Source organism: Apodemus sylvaticus, chromosome 9 (assembly GCF_947179515.1).
Source record: "Apodemus sylvaticus chromosome 9, mApoSyl1.1, whole genome shotgun sequence".
Taxonomy (NCBI): domain Eukaryota; kingdom Metazoa; phylum Chordata; class Mammalia; order Rodentia; family Muridae; genus Apodemus; species Apodemus sylvaticus.
The window spans coordinates 59,637,090-59,653,958 of NC_067480.1; the positions used below are offsets into that span (position 1 = coordinate 59,637,090).

Below are 16,869 nucleotides of genomic sequence, written 5' to 3' on the forward strand. Positions count from 1 at the left end.
GGTAGCCTTTATTAATTTTGCAAAAGTATGGTCCTTTGCTCTCGTTATGACAAAGGCACCAGACAACATTCAGACACTCATTTTTACTGTCAACAAACTGATCTGACTTTTTTTTTTAACTTTAAGAAATTTGTGACTGAACATAGTTTAAGGAGAGTAAAGTATAAAACTGAAGATAATAATGCTATTCCCCAAGTTTGGAAACTAGATTGTCAGAGACACCCCTGGACATATATTGTAGTATCAGATTTATGCACAATAGCTGGCAAATGAGAAAAACAAACTGATTTTAATCAAAAGTTCTTAAAAAAAAAAAGGCTGCTAAACACACCCAACTCTCACTCTGTTCTTGACTGCTTTAGTTTTTGTTTTTTGGCTTGTTTTTGTAATGCACATTAAACAGTTTATAGTTCACCTTAAGAGACAGACAACCAAATTAGACTGCTGTCTTCAGTATGCATTTGACGAGCAAGGGAAAGTGACTTGGAGGTTTCTGCCTCTGCTCATCCTGCAGCTAAGACAATCAGAAGCTCTCAGATGGGTGTTGCTTCCTTCCAGGCTCCACAGAGAGTAAACTCATCTGAAAATGGTATCGCTAGACTCTTTTGAAGGGCTGGGCATAACATCATTAGCTAGTGGGACCGGTTCTGCATCGTAAAGGGATTGAGGAAAGGAGAAGTGCCAGGAGAAATGCCAGTTGGAGACAAGCCTTGCTCCATGGGAAGAACAGCCACCAGTTCACAGATAAATATCATTTTGAAAAGACATTTGAAATCACCTTGTAATTGGGAGAAGTATTTATACTTCTTTCTTTTAACAATTGAAAATTGCAGATTATTTCTTGTAAATAAGTAAGGCACTAATGTACAAACAAAGCTATTTCTTTCCAAATTTCATTGATTAATAGAGCCTTCTTCCTTGTGTTCTGGTTTCTCTGACAGTTATAGCTGTGGGTTCAAGTCTCAGCTTATCCTTGTTAGCTGGGAGGGCTTGCACCTGCTACTTAACCTTGGTCACCCTAGCCTCATTTGTTAAGTAAAGGTTGTGCACAGGGTTATTGCAAAGATGGATGAAAATGCAGAGAGATTATTTAAACTGCAATTAAAATCTGTTAATTTTGGAGTAATTATGATGTTTACACATAAAGGAACGTTAGTCATTAGGTGTTCCATATTTAGAGATGAACCGATAACCTACTGTAATCCAAATATTGCCTCATCCACGTGTGTGCCACACTGTGTTTAGGGGAATGTGAATTTTGTGATTATTCTTGAAACAGGCTTTATTTAAGACAATTTTATTGATTTACCTTTGAGTGCAAGCAGAGAAGTAAAAATGGGAGTAGCACCATCACACACACACACACACACACACACACACACACACACACACACACACACACGGTTGGGAGGCAGCTGTGGGTTGGAAGGCTGCTGTCTGCTGTCCTGAGACGCCTCTGCTTGTTTCTCAGGGAATGGGAGGGCAAGCTGCTGCTGCTGCAGGAGATCCTGGACGAGTGGCTCAAGGTGCAGGCCACCTGGCTCTACCTGGAGCCCATTTTCAGCTCCCCTGATATCATGTCGCAAATGCCGGAAGAGGGCCGGCGGTTCACAGCCGTGGACAAGACCTGGAGGGATGTGATGAAAACCGTCGTACAAGTAGGTGAAAGTCTCTGGCTAGGCATAGGAGCGATGACAACTTTGGGTCTTAAAAATCCATGTAAGCAGTTACTGCTTCTAGTAACCCATCACTTTCCTGCAACATGCATTCTCCTTTCGGCTATTATTCTAGAATTCCAAGAGGAAAAAAAATGTAGATATCTTGTCCTGATTCCCCTAAGGCTCACAGTACATCGAGTTTACTCAGTGTGACCTTCGGTGGTTGGCACAGTTCTTACCAGGGGCTCTGCTTGGAGGCCAGCACCCTCTCTGTTTCTCTCATGGTGCTGTCCATGCTATGGCTGCACTGCTGCTGAGACTCGCTGTGACAGGGAACAGCCAGAAAGCATGTTTAGTCAGGAATGTCTCTCCCAGGGAGCTTACAGAAAATAAAAATTCAAAGAGAACTCTAGCCAGTGAGACCAGAAATTCTACCAAAATGTAATAAAATCATAAAATGCATAGATCCTAGAGAGGAGAGCTCAAACTAAGGAAGAATTTAATAAAGTCTGGTCAGACTGAAAAACATCACACATAAGTTCTGAAGGTGCTGATTATGTTATGACGTGAACATAAGCTCCTCCATTGATATTTTAATCAAGTATACTAAGATAGAGGAATTGCATCTAAGATGTCCTAACTTGATAGCAATACACACATATTCACTACTTAAACAAAGCTCTGCCTATAGTCCTAAACACTGATCATAATTTGTCAGCAGCAACTATATGATTTGACAATATGATACCAGAAAGATGGACATGGGTTTGTTTAGCAGGCTCGCTCTGGTTTTGTAACAATATCACTAAATACAGACAAACCAAGCTGTAAAATTAATCACAGTATAGTGAAGTACACACTTAGCAGAACAGTTAGGGAGTTGCTGTGTAACACCTGAATCATTTCTAATGTAATTCACAAATACAGACTGTTATATAGTTTCCTTACTACAATGCAAAACCCTTATAATGTGTATTAATTTCATTAAGAAAGATCAAAATCTAGGTAGTGGTTGGTGCATGCCTTTAATCCCAGCACTCAGGAGGCAGAGGCAGAGGCAGAGGCAAAGGCAGAGAGGCAGAGAGGCAGAGAGAGGCAGAGAGAGAGAGAGGCAGAGGCAGAGGCAAAGGAGGCAGAAAAGGCAGAGGAGGCAGAAGGCAGGAGGCAGGAGGCAGGAGGCAGAGGCAGAGGCAGAGGCAGAGGCAGAGGCAGAGGCAGAGGCAGAGGCAGAGGCAGAGGCAGAGGCAGAGGCAGAGGCAGAGGGACAGGCAGATCTCAGAGTTTGAGACCAACTTGTTCTATGGAGCGAGTTTCAGGACAGCCAGGCCTATACAGGGAAACCCTATCTCATAAAACCAAACCAAACCAAACCAAACCAAACAAACAAAAAAAAAATCCAAAATGAAACCAAACAAAAACAAAAGAACCAAAATAAGTAAATAAGAAAAGGTTTAAGTAGAATTTTTGTTGTTTCCCTCAAAAGTAGACATAAAAGTATATATTCATCTCATTGATATACTATATATACTATGTGTGTATATGGTCTATATTCTATGTTCTGTTGTATGTTCTATTTTCTATATTCTATATATTATATTATATATAACATAACACAAACATATGTATAATTGCAGAGTCTCACTTTGTAGCCCTGGATGACCTGGAACTTGCTGCCAGGTTGAGCTTGAACTCACAAAGTTCCATTTGTTCCTGTCTCCAGAGTGCTGAGGTTAAAGGCATATACTACCTCTCCTGGGGAAAACAAAAAACCAAATCCAAAACCAGAAAACCCTTTGCTTCTGATATTTGATGGAAATAGTCTTAAAAGTCCCAGATTTCTTGAGTGTTACACTTGGTTCAGTGTCTTGTAGGGGCAGCTATGCTGGCCTGAGTGACGAGGGGAGGGTTGCCCGTGGCCCTATGGAACTGTGAGACTCAAGAACTAAACAGCCCACGTCCTAACGCCCAAGCAAATGGGTTTGGGGTTTGTTGTTATTACTGTTTGTTTTGGTAACAGTTCATTAATGATCGCTGCACAGCACAATTGTCTTCCCTAACTGCCTTGTACATTCTTACTTTCAATGTTAGTATCCACAGAAGGTCTTGTGCACAGTCTCCAAAGCTTTGAAGATAAGTGCATGGCCATATTCTCTCAAGAACCCCAATGGCACGGTCTGTGTGACAGAAGCCAGTGGATTAATTGCCTGGTACAAAAGGTTTCCACTTTCATCCTAGGGGTTCCAAGAAAGGTTCTCTATAAGGTGGACTTTTCCACAACAAAATTCCAGATGTTGAAAACAGAACATCACTACTATGGCTAGTGTGATAGGCTTGACTGATAGCTCGGTCTCTTATCCAGCGTGTATACATTAAGTAGTTTAATTTTTTTCACTCAATACACTGACCTATCTCACTCAAAGATCTCTCACTATAGAAATTTCCAATTGGCTTTGGTTATTAGCACAGTTTTGTCTGTGACGGCTCATGTTCTGCTCAGACCTCTCCTCCACACAGCATAGGTTCCCATGCTACTTCTGTCATTCAAAGGCATATGATCTGGCATGGGGACAAGGAGAAGGAGAAGAGACAGAGGGCAGAGGAGAGCAGCAGGGATTGGGAGGAGTGGGGTATGCAGAAAAAGAGCACTCCTGGGGAGGCTCACAGCCAAAATGGCTGCTCCTTTTGTAGGCGGGTCATAAGATGAACAATCGCTTATTAAGGTTGTGCGGGGGATTTCCCTCTCCTTAAATCCCTATTATTTCTTTAAGAGGAAGCTTTCCAAGCCATTTCTTCTGATGATTTGAAGTATAACAGTTTGTTATTATCATGTTACTGCTGTTCAGTAGCACGGTCCTGCCTTACTGCAATGCACTATGGGTCAAACTTTCCCTAAACCTCCCTCCTCCTCTGGTCTCCTCAGCTTCTGGTAGTCACCAGTCTATCTCGACTTCTATGAGGCCAACCATTTTAAGATTCCACGCATGAGTGGGGCCATGCAGTGCTGTGTTCGTGGGCCTGGTGCGTTGTCACAAGCAACAAGGTCTCATTTCAGCCATGTACGTGTCTGGTGGTTTGCCTTCCTTGGCTACGTAATGCACACTGAAGTGGAGATGCCTGCTCAATTTCAGTGTTGGATGTGTACTTAGTGGGGTGGCTGGATCACATGTTTCTTCTATTTTGAATGCTTCCCAGGGATCTCCTGACTGTTTTCCATAATGGCCGAATGGATTTACATTCTCACTGTGCAAGAGACCCCTGGATTTTTCTCTGTGATTATTCTTGCCTGTTCTTGTACACTTTCCTATGCTTTGTCACTCTGTGTTAATGTCTCTTGAAGTTTCCTGTAGGAGATGTCTAGTGAAGACCTATTCTCACAGCTTCTGTTTGTCTGGGGATGGCTTTATCCCTCCTTCTTTCTGAAGGGAGAGTTTTGCTTGGCAGGTTTTCTCCTTTAGTGTTTGAGTCACTCACTCCACGGCCTCTTGGCCTGGCTTCCACTGAGGAGCCAGCCTCTGGGGCATCAGGCTCCTGATTTCCTCTTCCTCCGTCCCCTGAGAATGTGCTTCATTATTGCCTCTTTAGAGCCTGATGTGAGGTGTGGGATACACTTACGTTCAACCGGTCTGATGCCATTTTAACCTCCCTGCAGCTGATATTTGTATCCTTCCTTATGTTTGTCTGTTTTGTTTTTCACTCTTAATAAACTCTGTACTCTGCTGTCATTCTCAAGTTTCCCTTTTAACCCAGTAGCCTAAACATTTTCTCTATTAACACGGGCCACGGTTCCTCTAAGTCTTCTTTATTCCTCCTCATTCTTTTTTCTTTTCCTCCAGCTGTAGTTTGAAATAACTTTCCTTCCCGCTGTCTAATTTTTCTCTAGGGAGGTCTAGCTGCTCTTGATACCTTTTTACCACATTTTAAATTCGGCCAGCTCTATTTTCAACTAGATTTTAGTTTGAGTTTTATAAATTGCTTTCATCTCTTTTCGAACTTTCTTTGTAATAGACCTGAATTGCTCCCGTATTTTCCTGAATCTCATTGAGTTTTTCTTGTCTTAAAGCAGCTTTTAAAACCTCTCCATTAGCACACCTGTCACCCATAGCAATGGTTGTTTGGTCAGTTCCTGGCACCTCATGTTGATTGTTATGTGAGAATGCAATTTCTTGAAAGTATTTGGTACCTGTTGGTGTGTGAAGTCACCTGGGCACAGATCTATTTCATCTTCCTGACCTGGCTTTGCCTCTGTCATTCCAGAACCTCTAGATAGGCAGCTTGCCTGCTTCTGAGACATTAGTCACATCCCTCGTTAGTGCTGGGTGACACCCTGGTCCAGATTGCTCAGACATCTGCTGCTGTTGTGTGGTCACTGTCTGAGTACTGGAGGGTGCTCCAAAGTTGGATGTGTATCAAGTGTGTGTTCTTCTGATGAACTAGAAGAACAGGTAGTCTACTTTTACAAGATTCATCTTAGGAGTGTAAGACCTCAAGCCTACATTCTTATCTGTGATCCAGTCTGCTCTCAGGAACTATAGACTGACTCCACACAGAATCACCATGGATGAATGAGCCTCAGGCTTCCATGTCACATCCACAACCAACAATACTGTCAAACTTCCTCTCACAGAGACCAGCATAGCCCTAGTCTAGGACCAAAGCCCAAAGTGCTATGGACTGCTTACTGCTAAGGTAGGACCATGAATGGCCCTGAAGCTGTTCAGGAAGCAAGTCTCTGTGCAGCATCAGGAAGCAGGTGGCTGGAACAGCAGGTCAATTCAACGTCCCAACAGATGGCTCTTGTCAGAGCTGTACATTCTGCAATATATGAATCTCACAACCCATTTTAGTACCATTAAGGTGTTTGTATGAGTTATACAAAGTGCACAGATCAGTTAAGGATGAAATTTTGCTCCTTATTTGAGCAGGTGAAAGACACATGTCCTTTTTATGAATTAATTTGATCAATAACCAATTGTGATAAATCTTCATTCATGACATATGAAGGAGAGCATGAAGAATCTTAAGGATTCCATAACCAACCAGATTCATTGTTTAGTTTTAGCTGAAGTTTTTGGCTAGAGACATGTTTATGTCTAAACCAGTTACTGGGCCGTTTCTATGTTGAGGAATCAGTAGATCAAGTTACCTGTCCTGTTTGAGTTCCTCAAATTTTTCTTTTCTGTAACCATGATCTTCAGGAGGTCTCCTCCTATCGTTTCTGATCTATATTACTCTGAAATCGGTCCAAAGCCACCTCTTCTTTCCTATTAACATAAATACAGAGCCTCTTTCCCAAAATAGCATGTCCTTGGTCCAGTAACCTGAAATCATCAAAGGTATAGATTGATTCAATTTAGCAACTTCCTTTCTCTTCAGGCCTGCTCTATTTTGACCTCTTTCCCAGAGTATTTTTTAATATTATAACCACCAAATGTACAATGACACACATTTTGATAATTAAAACAATTCAAAACCATCAAAGAAATCTAAACAATTACCATTTTCCATTCAGACAGTGTTCCTCCATTATCCCCTCTCTTGTTCTTACACAATTAATTTTTAATAGTGAGACCAAGGCCTACATTTATTTATTCATCTATGTATATTTAACCTGCGAGGCTTGGGGAGGAATCATGTGGTTCTGGAAATACCTATAGCTCTGTTAAAGCGCTAATCTTCCTTCTATGGAGATTAGTGTCTCTGTGGGTATATATGTATATATCCCCTTTCTCTTTATAGAACTTGAATCAATATCCTTTCCTATGTATTTAAATTCAATTACATTTTCTTCTGTATTTCTGTATGAGCCTATTACTAGACATAACTTTCTATCCTTAAAACAATATAATTTCCTTGATTCCTATCTTATTTAGCCCTCAACCTGACTTATCTCAGCAGAAGCTCTCAGCAGCTGTGGCTCAAGCTCTTCACAGTAGTCCAGAACAAGATAGAGCATCTGGATGAATCCTTATCCCACATCCTTTGGTTGGCCTGGGTGTGTCCTAGTCTCAAACCACAAACCCCAGAATTATGTGTGCCAATTTAGCATGCCTTTTATCCTAGCACCAAACCTGCGAGGCTTGGGGAGGAATCATGTGGTTCTGGAAATACCTATAGCTCTGTTAAGAACCCAGTTCTCCTCCCTATCTAGCATCATGGTGCATTCAAGAATCTCTAATTAATTTTTAATGAGTTCGAGCCTCACTTTGGTTGCTGTCTGTTGCTGTAGTTAGTTAATCTGCTTTAATCTCCCCAGTGGCAGTGGTGGTGGTGGCAGCAGTGGTAGCATGAGTTCCTCACTAAAAGACACTGAACCACCAACCAGGTAGCATAGGACTGCCTGGTCTGGACTTAGTCAGAGAAGATGCATCTAACCCTCAAGAGACTTGAGGCCCCAGGGAGTGGGAAGGTCTGGTGGCCTAGGGTTGGGGACATTCTCTTTGAGACGGTATGTGGGTGTGTGTGGGGGGTCTGTGTGGGGGAAGAGTAGGTATGGATGACAGTCAGAGGGCAGACTGGGAGGGGGGATAAAGACTGGACTGTTAAAAAGGATTAAAGAATTAAAAAGAAAGATGCACATACGCAACCATATATTTAATATGCCTTAATAGGTTCAATGGGTGGGCCACTCCCAAACTTCCACGTTGCTAATGCCTCCTCTCCAATATTCCTGAACTATTACTAAAATCTATATTCCATCTTTGCCACCCTAGACCCAAAGTGGGGGAGAGGACCCTGGGCCGCTCTTCCCTGATTCCCTTCTTCCATGATTGTATGCTCTCTCTTCTGTAGCTTCCAAGCCTGACCCTTCTGCTTCCCTGACATGGCGGAACTAAATCCCTCTTCTTCCCCGGATTTCCTTGCCTGGGATACCTTAAGTTCCACCTCTCTCCTTGACTAGCCCTTGTCATCTACAACTGTATTTACCAATCAGAACCAACTGGGGACAGAGACTCACAATGTCTTACATGTAGGATTCTCATGCAATTTGTAAACCTATAATATAAACATTAAATCAGATCCATAACAGGAATGATTTTTTAAGCACTAGAGATGCAATGAAATGCCATAATTTAATATTTTAAATTCTCTAAGATGTTTTCAAGGACAAAGAGCATCTGTAATTGCTTTTCTTAGAGCTGGGGCTTGACATATCTCAAAATATAGAGTCAAATTCAGTGACTTACTGACTTTGGTTATAATTATACATGATCTTGCTGGACGTGTTCTGGGAAATACGGTTATTCATTGAGAAAAAGAAGAATGGTCAAAGCTGAAAGGGGGGATATTTGAATGCGCGGTACTCAGCACCTCAGATTCTGCTGACTCTTACTAGAAGTCTTGTCAGAGACCTGTAGAAAATATAGGTAACAATATATTGCAGTAATGCTTGTCTGGGGAGTAAAGACCCTCTTAGATATGGTCAGATATGTTGATGTGAATGCAGTTATCAGAGACTCAAAGAGGCATGCATGTATAGTTCTGTTAACCAAACAACTTCTATGTCTCATTTCAGTGAGATGAAACCATGGTAAAATCTTTGATATGACCCAAGGGAAATTGGACATCAATTTACAGACATTTAAGTAAAATATGCTGGTAGACACTTAAGTGTAGCCTTCCAGGACAGTAGGAAGGGGACCCTCCCAATACACCCAGTTGAGCCTATTAGTGATTTACTTTAACACCTTATTTGGAAGACAGATGGTCTAAAAGGATGAGAGTTGTGGCCTTGCATTGATCATTATAATGGAACTTTGTTGGACCTACCAGTTTTATAAATAAAGACTCAGAGACTTTTAATATTTTAAAGCTTAGGCCTTTTAGCTAGGGCAGACTCCCAGCCACTCTAACCCTACTAATTTTGCACTATGTCCTGCCACATGGCCAGATGTCCCTCTCTGCTCTATGCTGTGCCTGCTAGCTGAACCTCCCACCTCTCAGGTTTTCTCCCAGAGTCCCTATCTCTGCCTGCATGGTCCACCTTCCACTCCCTGCCCACCTATTGGCCCTCAACTCTTATTAAAGCTGATCAGATACAATTCTAGATTGCCTTAGGTAGGTGAGTAAGGAATAAATATTTATAAAATATTTATAAATTGGTGATGGGCCATAGAAATAACAATACCAAGATCTGGCTAGTGGTTAGCTCTTTGCCGGTGCAGAATTAACAATTGAATATACAGAGACACATCTCCACACAGTGTATCCCAAACGATCATGGTCAGAAACAAGATGGAAAAGATTTATATCAAGGAAGTTTGAAGAGGAGGAAGAAGTATCTAAGGGCTCACAGCCCAGACTATGATGTGAGCATACTTACATTCTAAATGAATGCTTAGTAAAAAGCACAACTACAAAAGGACATACATAATTATACAGTTGACCAGTTGACGTATTTTCAATTATCTAGTTGACCAGTTGACAGATTTTCTGAATGTCAGCTAGCATCATCCAGTGTGTGCACAGTGAGCTATGAAATAAAGTGACTGGGTACTGTATTATCCAGCCTGGAGAACCTCTGAGGGTCAAGGGAGCTCATAATCAATGCAGGATAAGCAACATCCAAAACTCTTCTCCTGGAGCATATACATGGTCAATCCAGACAAAGAACACAGAAATCGCAGTGGCAGCAATGGTGACTGTGTAAAGGCTTACCACGACGGAGCCTACAAGTCAGCATGACTACCCCAGCTTCCAATAGGCGATGCTAGCACAGTGCTTCAGAGAGACCACCCCACCTGCAGGAGCCATGCGGCCTTGAAGAAGGAGGCGAGCACACTGGCTTTTTTCAGCATGGAGGAGAGCAGCGATTGTCTGCAGCAGATAGCTCTTTCCTTTTTTCTGTGCCAAGCGTCTTGGAGCACTGTCACTCATTGACTTCCTGCCTGACTTATTCCTTTGTGCTCTTTCCACACAACATTGCTTCTCCCAAGGAACTCACATTACAAGGGAAATGAGGCAATTGACTGACACTCATGAGATTTATAGGTCCTACTATGAGCATTGACCTCATAAAAATCAGAACGGCTCAAAGAAGTAGAAATACTCCTTTATTTGCTGTGCTGGGGGAAGATGACAGTCCAGGCATATGGATGTGTTTTAAGACTATCCAGGCATGTGAATATGATTCTTATTAATGCCAAATATACGGCTAGGACACAGACAGTGAGAATCCGGGGTCGAGGCACAAAAATAGGGTTACCACATTTACCAGAGCAAGTCAGCTTCTGAACTTTTGGCCTCTGTTGTTGAAAGGTAGCACTGCCTGGGACACCATGGGTTGCACTGAGTGGGAAGTCTGGAGTGGCCGTGCCATCCCTTTACCTCTTGGTGAGGATGAAGAACGCCTACTTTTCCTGTTCTCTTCCAGCTTCATTGGCTCCCACCCTTCTCCCTTTTCCTCCCCTCCCCTCCTCTCCCCTCTCCTTCCTTGGTTCCTTCCTTCTTCCCTCCTCTACCCTTCCTCCCCTTCCCTCCTCCCCAATCCCTCTCCTCCTGTGTCTCTCTTCTTCCTTATTCTCCTCTCTCTTCCTCCTCCCCTCTCTTCCTCCCTCCTCCTTCCCTCTCCTCCTGTGCCTCTCTATTCTTCCCCACTCTCCTCTCCCTCTTCCCCCTCCTCTTTCTATCCCTCATAGAATTCTTTTGAGCTGTTAAGTGGGCAAAACTTTTCCTGGAAACATTTTCTGTAAATATCTCCAGAAAACCGCCTTGCATCCTTGGAGTCAGCTCACCTATCACCTTCGTGAAGAGACACACACAAAGCACTTTATTTTAAATGGAATTGCCTCTTTGTTTTGGTACCTCATGTTCTCCTTCTTCCTTTTGTGGTATCTGTCTTCTAACTTGCTACATGCATGCCTCAGATATAACTAGGGTTCTGTTTTAGACCACTGCACACAAACATTATAACAAACCAGGATACGTATATCAGAAGTTGTATTAGCATATATTAATTAATTATATAATGAGTTTCATTATAAGATCTTAATACATATGTATAATGTGCTTTGGCTGTATTTTCCATTAACCTCTCATGCCCTTCCCATTTCTGTTGGTGCCTTTTGTCTTCTCAACAAGTTCCACTTACATTCTCATGTTTTTGAGGGAGCCATGCCATTTTTAGCTTCCTAGTGAACAGGAAAGTCATGTGCACCGCTGTAGTCTGCTGGTGAGACAGAACAGTCTGAATAATGGAAGAACAATGTTTCTCTTAGGGACATTACTATGCACAATGGAATTCAACTGTGAAGAAAAATTAAATCATGGCATTTTATCAGGAAAAAGGGTGATAGAACCTGGAGATCATTATGTTAAGTAAAATAGGTCATTCTCAGAAAGACAGTTACTTATGCTTTGTCCTGTATGTGAAATGTATGGTGTGTGTGTATGTGTGTGTGTGCAGAGATCTTGAGAGAAGATAGGAAAGTAAAATCTCTGTGGCGTGGAATCAGAAGGGGGGACTATCTGAGCAAGAGAGGGACCAGCCAGAGGTGGTATGAGGAAGCAGGTGGGGATTAGAAAAAGAATAATGACTTTTTAAAAATTTTACTCGATATATTTTTTTATTTACATTTTAAACGATTTCCCCTTTTTTGGTCCCCCCACTCCTCGAAAGTCACATAAGCCCCCTTTCCTCCAGAATGCCGTGATGAAACCTATTACTTCATAAACTAACTTAAAAGTTAATTTAAAGAGGAATACAGGTTTAAAAAGAATGTGTTGCAATTCATGAAAAACCAGAAGTTAAAAGAAAGGTATCCAGACAGAAATGTGTTAAAAAGAAAACCAAAAATAAATAGTCTTTTTGCTGCCAAGCAGTCTTTTGCTGCCAAGCAATGCTAAAGAGCCTCCTGCTCTCACTGTAACCTTGTTTGTTGGTGAAGGCCCTCCACATTGATGCTACCTGCTGGCCAGTGGCTTGGTGGCTGCTGAAGGCTGTGATCCCTAAGGGAATTCTTTACAATGCAGCAGCAATGAAGGTGCCATTCACAAGAGACCCCTCTCCAAGCAGCAGTGTCGCTTGGCTTGGTGGCGTGGCATTTTGCTTTTTACCCACAGTGGAGTTTTTTAAAATTGGAGTCAGTCACGTCAAACCTGCCACCACTTCGCCTGCTAATTTTGTGTAACAGTGGAAACTCCCTGTCTTTGCTTAGTGGTTACAGCATTCTTCACAGAGAGCAGGCTACTCCTCAGGAAGCTACTGTGTTGCTCACGCTAATTTGTTAAAGCATCTGTTGTCAAGAAACCGGTGCCATCCTGCCACGGCTTCAGGCTCTAGATCTTTCACCATCTCTCCTGCATCTGCTTCTTCTCCATTCAAGTTTGGAGGCCATTCAAAGTCATCCTTCCCATCCGGGCTGGAAACATTGCTCTGAAGCGCATGATGATGTTCATGGTTTGACCTCTTCTTGTGAGTCACAAATGTCTTTTAATGACACCTGTAATGGTGATTCTTCCCAGGGTTTCTGGAATCACCATCACCATCTCTGGTAGCTCTGTGTGCAGGTTTATTTATTTTTTAATTGTTGTATATGTTTGCATGTACAGGAGTGCACATGTGTGCATGTGGGTATGGAGGCCAAAGATCAACTTTTCATGTTATTCTTTAAATACTTTAGTTTCTGTGACACCATCTCCTATTGCTGTAACCAAATACAGTGGATTTGAATCTTGGTACATGAAGAGTTAAGATAAACATAGCCAAGACATAAGATAATAGAGAAAGATATATTACCATTAGCAGGCAAGGTGATTCATTTCCAAAGTGGTGCTCTTCCCAAACAAACAATTTGGATTTTACTCAGGGAGACTACATGTATTCTTAGAATCTTGGGCTGATTTCTTCCTAGGCATGCTCATTTTAGGGGTGCATTCCTGAGCATGCTGATTGCAGCATAAAGTTGCAGCTAAAAACAAAGGAAAGGAGGTGTTGGAATTAGTACCAGAATCTGTCCCTGAAGTTCCCCACTTTGCTAGCAGGCCAGTGAAACCCAGGGATCCTTGCCTCTGCCTTGGAATAAAAGTGCTTGTCACTCATGACTGTCATTGTCATGTGGGTTCTTGAGACTGAACTCAGGGCCCCATGCTTAAATGTCAAGCAGCTAGACGCTTTACAGAATATTCTGAAATAGTGACTTACCTGTCAAAATTGTCCTTGGGATGTAGTGTGGGTGCTATGCTAGGAGGCATGAACACGTTCATTTTATTGTACATCTTTGAATGAACAGATATATTGTCAAGGAAAATAAGATTTTGAAAGGAATTTTTTGTTTTTCTTTTCAAGCTGTTCTTATAAGTGGATTTAAATATTAAGTAATCCGTGCTGTAAGAGCGCCATCACTGAGACTTTGTTGTCCCATTCAGAGAGCACAGGCTGAGAAGATTTAGTAGAATCCTTAGGGTCCTAGGTTTTCTGGAACAGTAAATTGTTAAGGAATTTTAATCCTGCAGCAGGACTGCGCTGGCAAGGAATCAGATCCAAAGACCTTGTAGGTCTGTGTGATCTGATTGTAGTGCAAGCTCACCTTACACTTTTAAGCCTTACAAACACACCCTTAGTATATACTTTTAGTCCCAGACAATGAAAGTAAGGTTAGTTTATTGAAGGAAGCACCCATGTTTCAAAGTGATGTCTAGTTGAGGGGCAGACAAAATGATGAATTAGAGAAAGATTTGACACAATGTGTCAGAGATAGGATATGCCTAATTCTCACAGGAACAGCACAGGAAAGAGAGCAAAACACACACACACACACACACACACACACACACACACACACACACACACGGAGAGAGAGTCTAGAAAGAGAGAGAGACAGAGACAGAGAGTGCAGGCAGAGAAGATTGAAGATTTAGTAGAATTCTTAGGTTCCTAGGTTTTCTGAAATAGTAAATTGCAAAGGAATTTTAATCCTGCAGCATGGCTTCTCTGGCAAGGAATTATGGGCCAGAGATTTGCTCTGGCAAGAGAGGGCGGGGAGGGAAAGAGAGAGGGGAAGTGCGGTGGGGGGAGGAGAGAGAACACAGAGAGAAAACACTGGTGGGGAGAGATAAGGAGGAGTTTTATTGGCAAGGTTTTACAAGCCAGACACAGGTAAAGCCAGAAGCCAGAGAATGAGGAGTTAGAAGATTAGAACAGATTACCAGAGTTGGTTTGAGGTCAAGCAGAGAAATTCAGTCAGAAGCAGAGAAAAGCCAATTTGAATCAGTCATCTTAGAGAGGATTTGGGGCCAGAACAGCTGAGTTGAACCAGCCAGCCAGAGTTCAGAAAGAGCTAGTAAGGGTGAGATATTCAGCAATAAGTCTCTGAGACAATTACATCTGATAAATAAAAGTTACTTTTACAGTAAGCAAGAACTGGTTTCAATTTAGAGTTGAAAAAAATTCTGACAGAGGAATTTGGCCTGTCTTTGTAGGTTAATCTTGGCACTGGGTTTTTTTTTTTTTTTTTTTTTATAGCTGTGAAAGTCTTAGAGGAAAAAAAAGACTATTTTTCTTACTTTCAAAATTCAGCCTTTTAGTGTGGCCACCTTCCCCAGTTCCTCTACTTCAGCTTCTGGGTAGCTGTAACTTCTTTGCAGCAGTGATTGCTCCAGTGTGTGCTACCAGGTCCAAATGTCTTTCCTTAAACATTGTAGCTCAACCTCTGCAAACTTAACTTTTTCCTCTGCAGCTTCTTCAGTGCTCCTGTCTTAAAAGAAGGCTCCAGCCATAGATATCTTTCTTTCCGGACCATGAGAACCTTCTCCATGTGAGCTATAAAGCTGTTATTTTACTATTCATGTGTCCACTATGGTGGTACCTTTAATTTCCCCCCAGAACTTTGCATGCACAGCATTATTAACTGTTTGTCATGGTGATCTTGGCTCAGAGCCTGTCCCGGCTCTCAGCAGACCTTCCTTCCATCCCTAGTTTTTGATTCAAAGTTGGAGACATTGACTTAATTTCTCTTGAACAGTTGGACACCATTGTAAGGTTATTAATTGGCCATGTTTCAACACTGCTGTGTGTGAGGGGTGGGGGAGGCAGATTGATTAAGTTGCTGTTTTATGTGGTGTGAGTCATGCTGCTCCACATGTCAGGATAGTAACACCAGAGATCAATGATCTCAGATCTCCACAGCAGGGGTAATAATAAAGGCTTGACATATTGTGACTACCAAACTACCAAAACATGACCATAAGTGAGCGCATGCTACTGGAAAAATGACAAGGATGGGGCTGCTTGGCGCAGGTCACCACAGACATTCATTCCCAGCATCTTCCCAGCATAAGAACGACAGGAGAGAGTGTGATGAATGTGAAGCTTACTCATCATTACCTCTGTTATTTGTTTTGTGCTCCTCACTATTCATGGAGTCTGGGATCTTTGTTATATTCACTGCTGTTACCAAGCCCCCAAGAACTGGCTGACAGAGCTGGGCCTTAGAGAGATAGCTGTTGAATAATCAGGACTGATCCTGGAATTATTACTAGTTCTAAAGATTTCTGAAAAAAAATTTTCTGAAAATTCAACTTCAGGTAAATGGTCCCTGGGATCTATATTAATGTTCTGGGTCTTAAAGATTTCCAATTCCTGACAGAACTGGAGTCTCAGCGTCAGAAGAGCCTTATGGGTCTGTAGTCAGCCTGCCTTACTACTCTTAGTGCTAGAGGTTTAATGAGCTCCTTACCAGTTCTCTGTTGTCCGGGGATTTAAGATGGGGAAGGTAATTCCTCCAAAAGCTTACTAAGTGGTTGGAGCTTAATTCCATTACACACATACATGTTATATTTCCTGTAAATCTCCTGGCATCAGGGATGAGAAATCTTTCTCCATTAGCCAAAATGAAAGCTTCAGGCTCTGCAGGTCATTTGGTCTGGACATGTCAATCAATTTTATCAATCCTCGTTTGGGCTTTGCAAACTGGTGATGGTTATGAACAATTACCCCTCCACACCCCGCGTGCCCCCCCACGCACATTATAAAAGCATTTCCTTAACCAAAAATGATATAATAGTCAAAGGAAGTCATACTACATTTTAAATTTCTAGTAGCATCTATTAAAGCAACTTGCTATTGTATCTAAGCAAATCAATGGCAGTCATGCAGAGTGTAGAAGGTCCAATGTTCTTTGATTTCTCTGTCTTTATGCTAACCTTGAGCATAAACCTTGAAAGAGCTCTCTTTCCCATTTTAAAGAAAGGAGATTAAACTCATGATATATAATTA

The 16,869-nt window shown here is 42.0% G+C and overlaps 1 protein-coding gene across 1 annotated transcript in view; it reads left to right on the plus strand.

Moving 5' to 3' along the window:
- The window catches only part of Dnah7 (dynein axonemal heavy chain 7), a 262,532-nt gene that overhangs the window by 62,940 nt on the left and 182,723 nt on the right, over window positions 1–16,869 (plus strand). Inside the window, 1 exon segment of the mRNA XM_052192567.1 lies at window positions 1,472–1,658. Within this exon segment, the coding sequence (XP_052048527.1) occupies window positions 1,472–1,658 (187 nt within the window).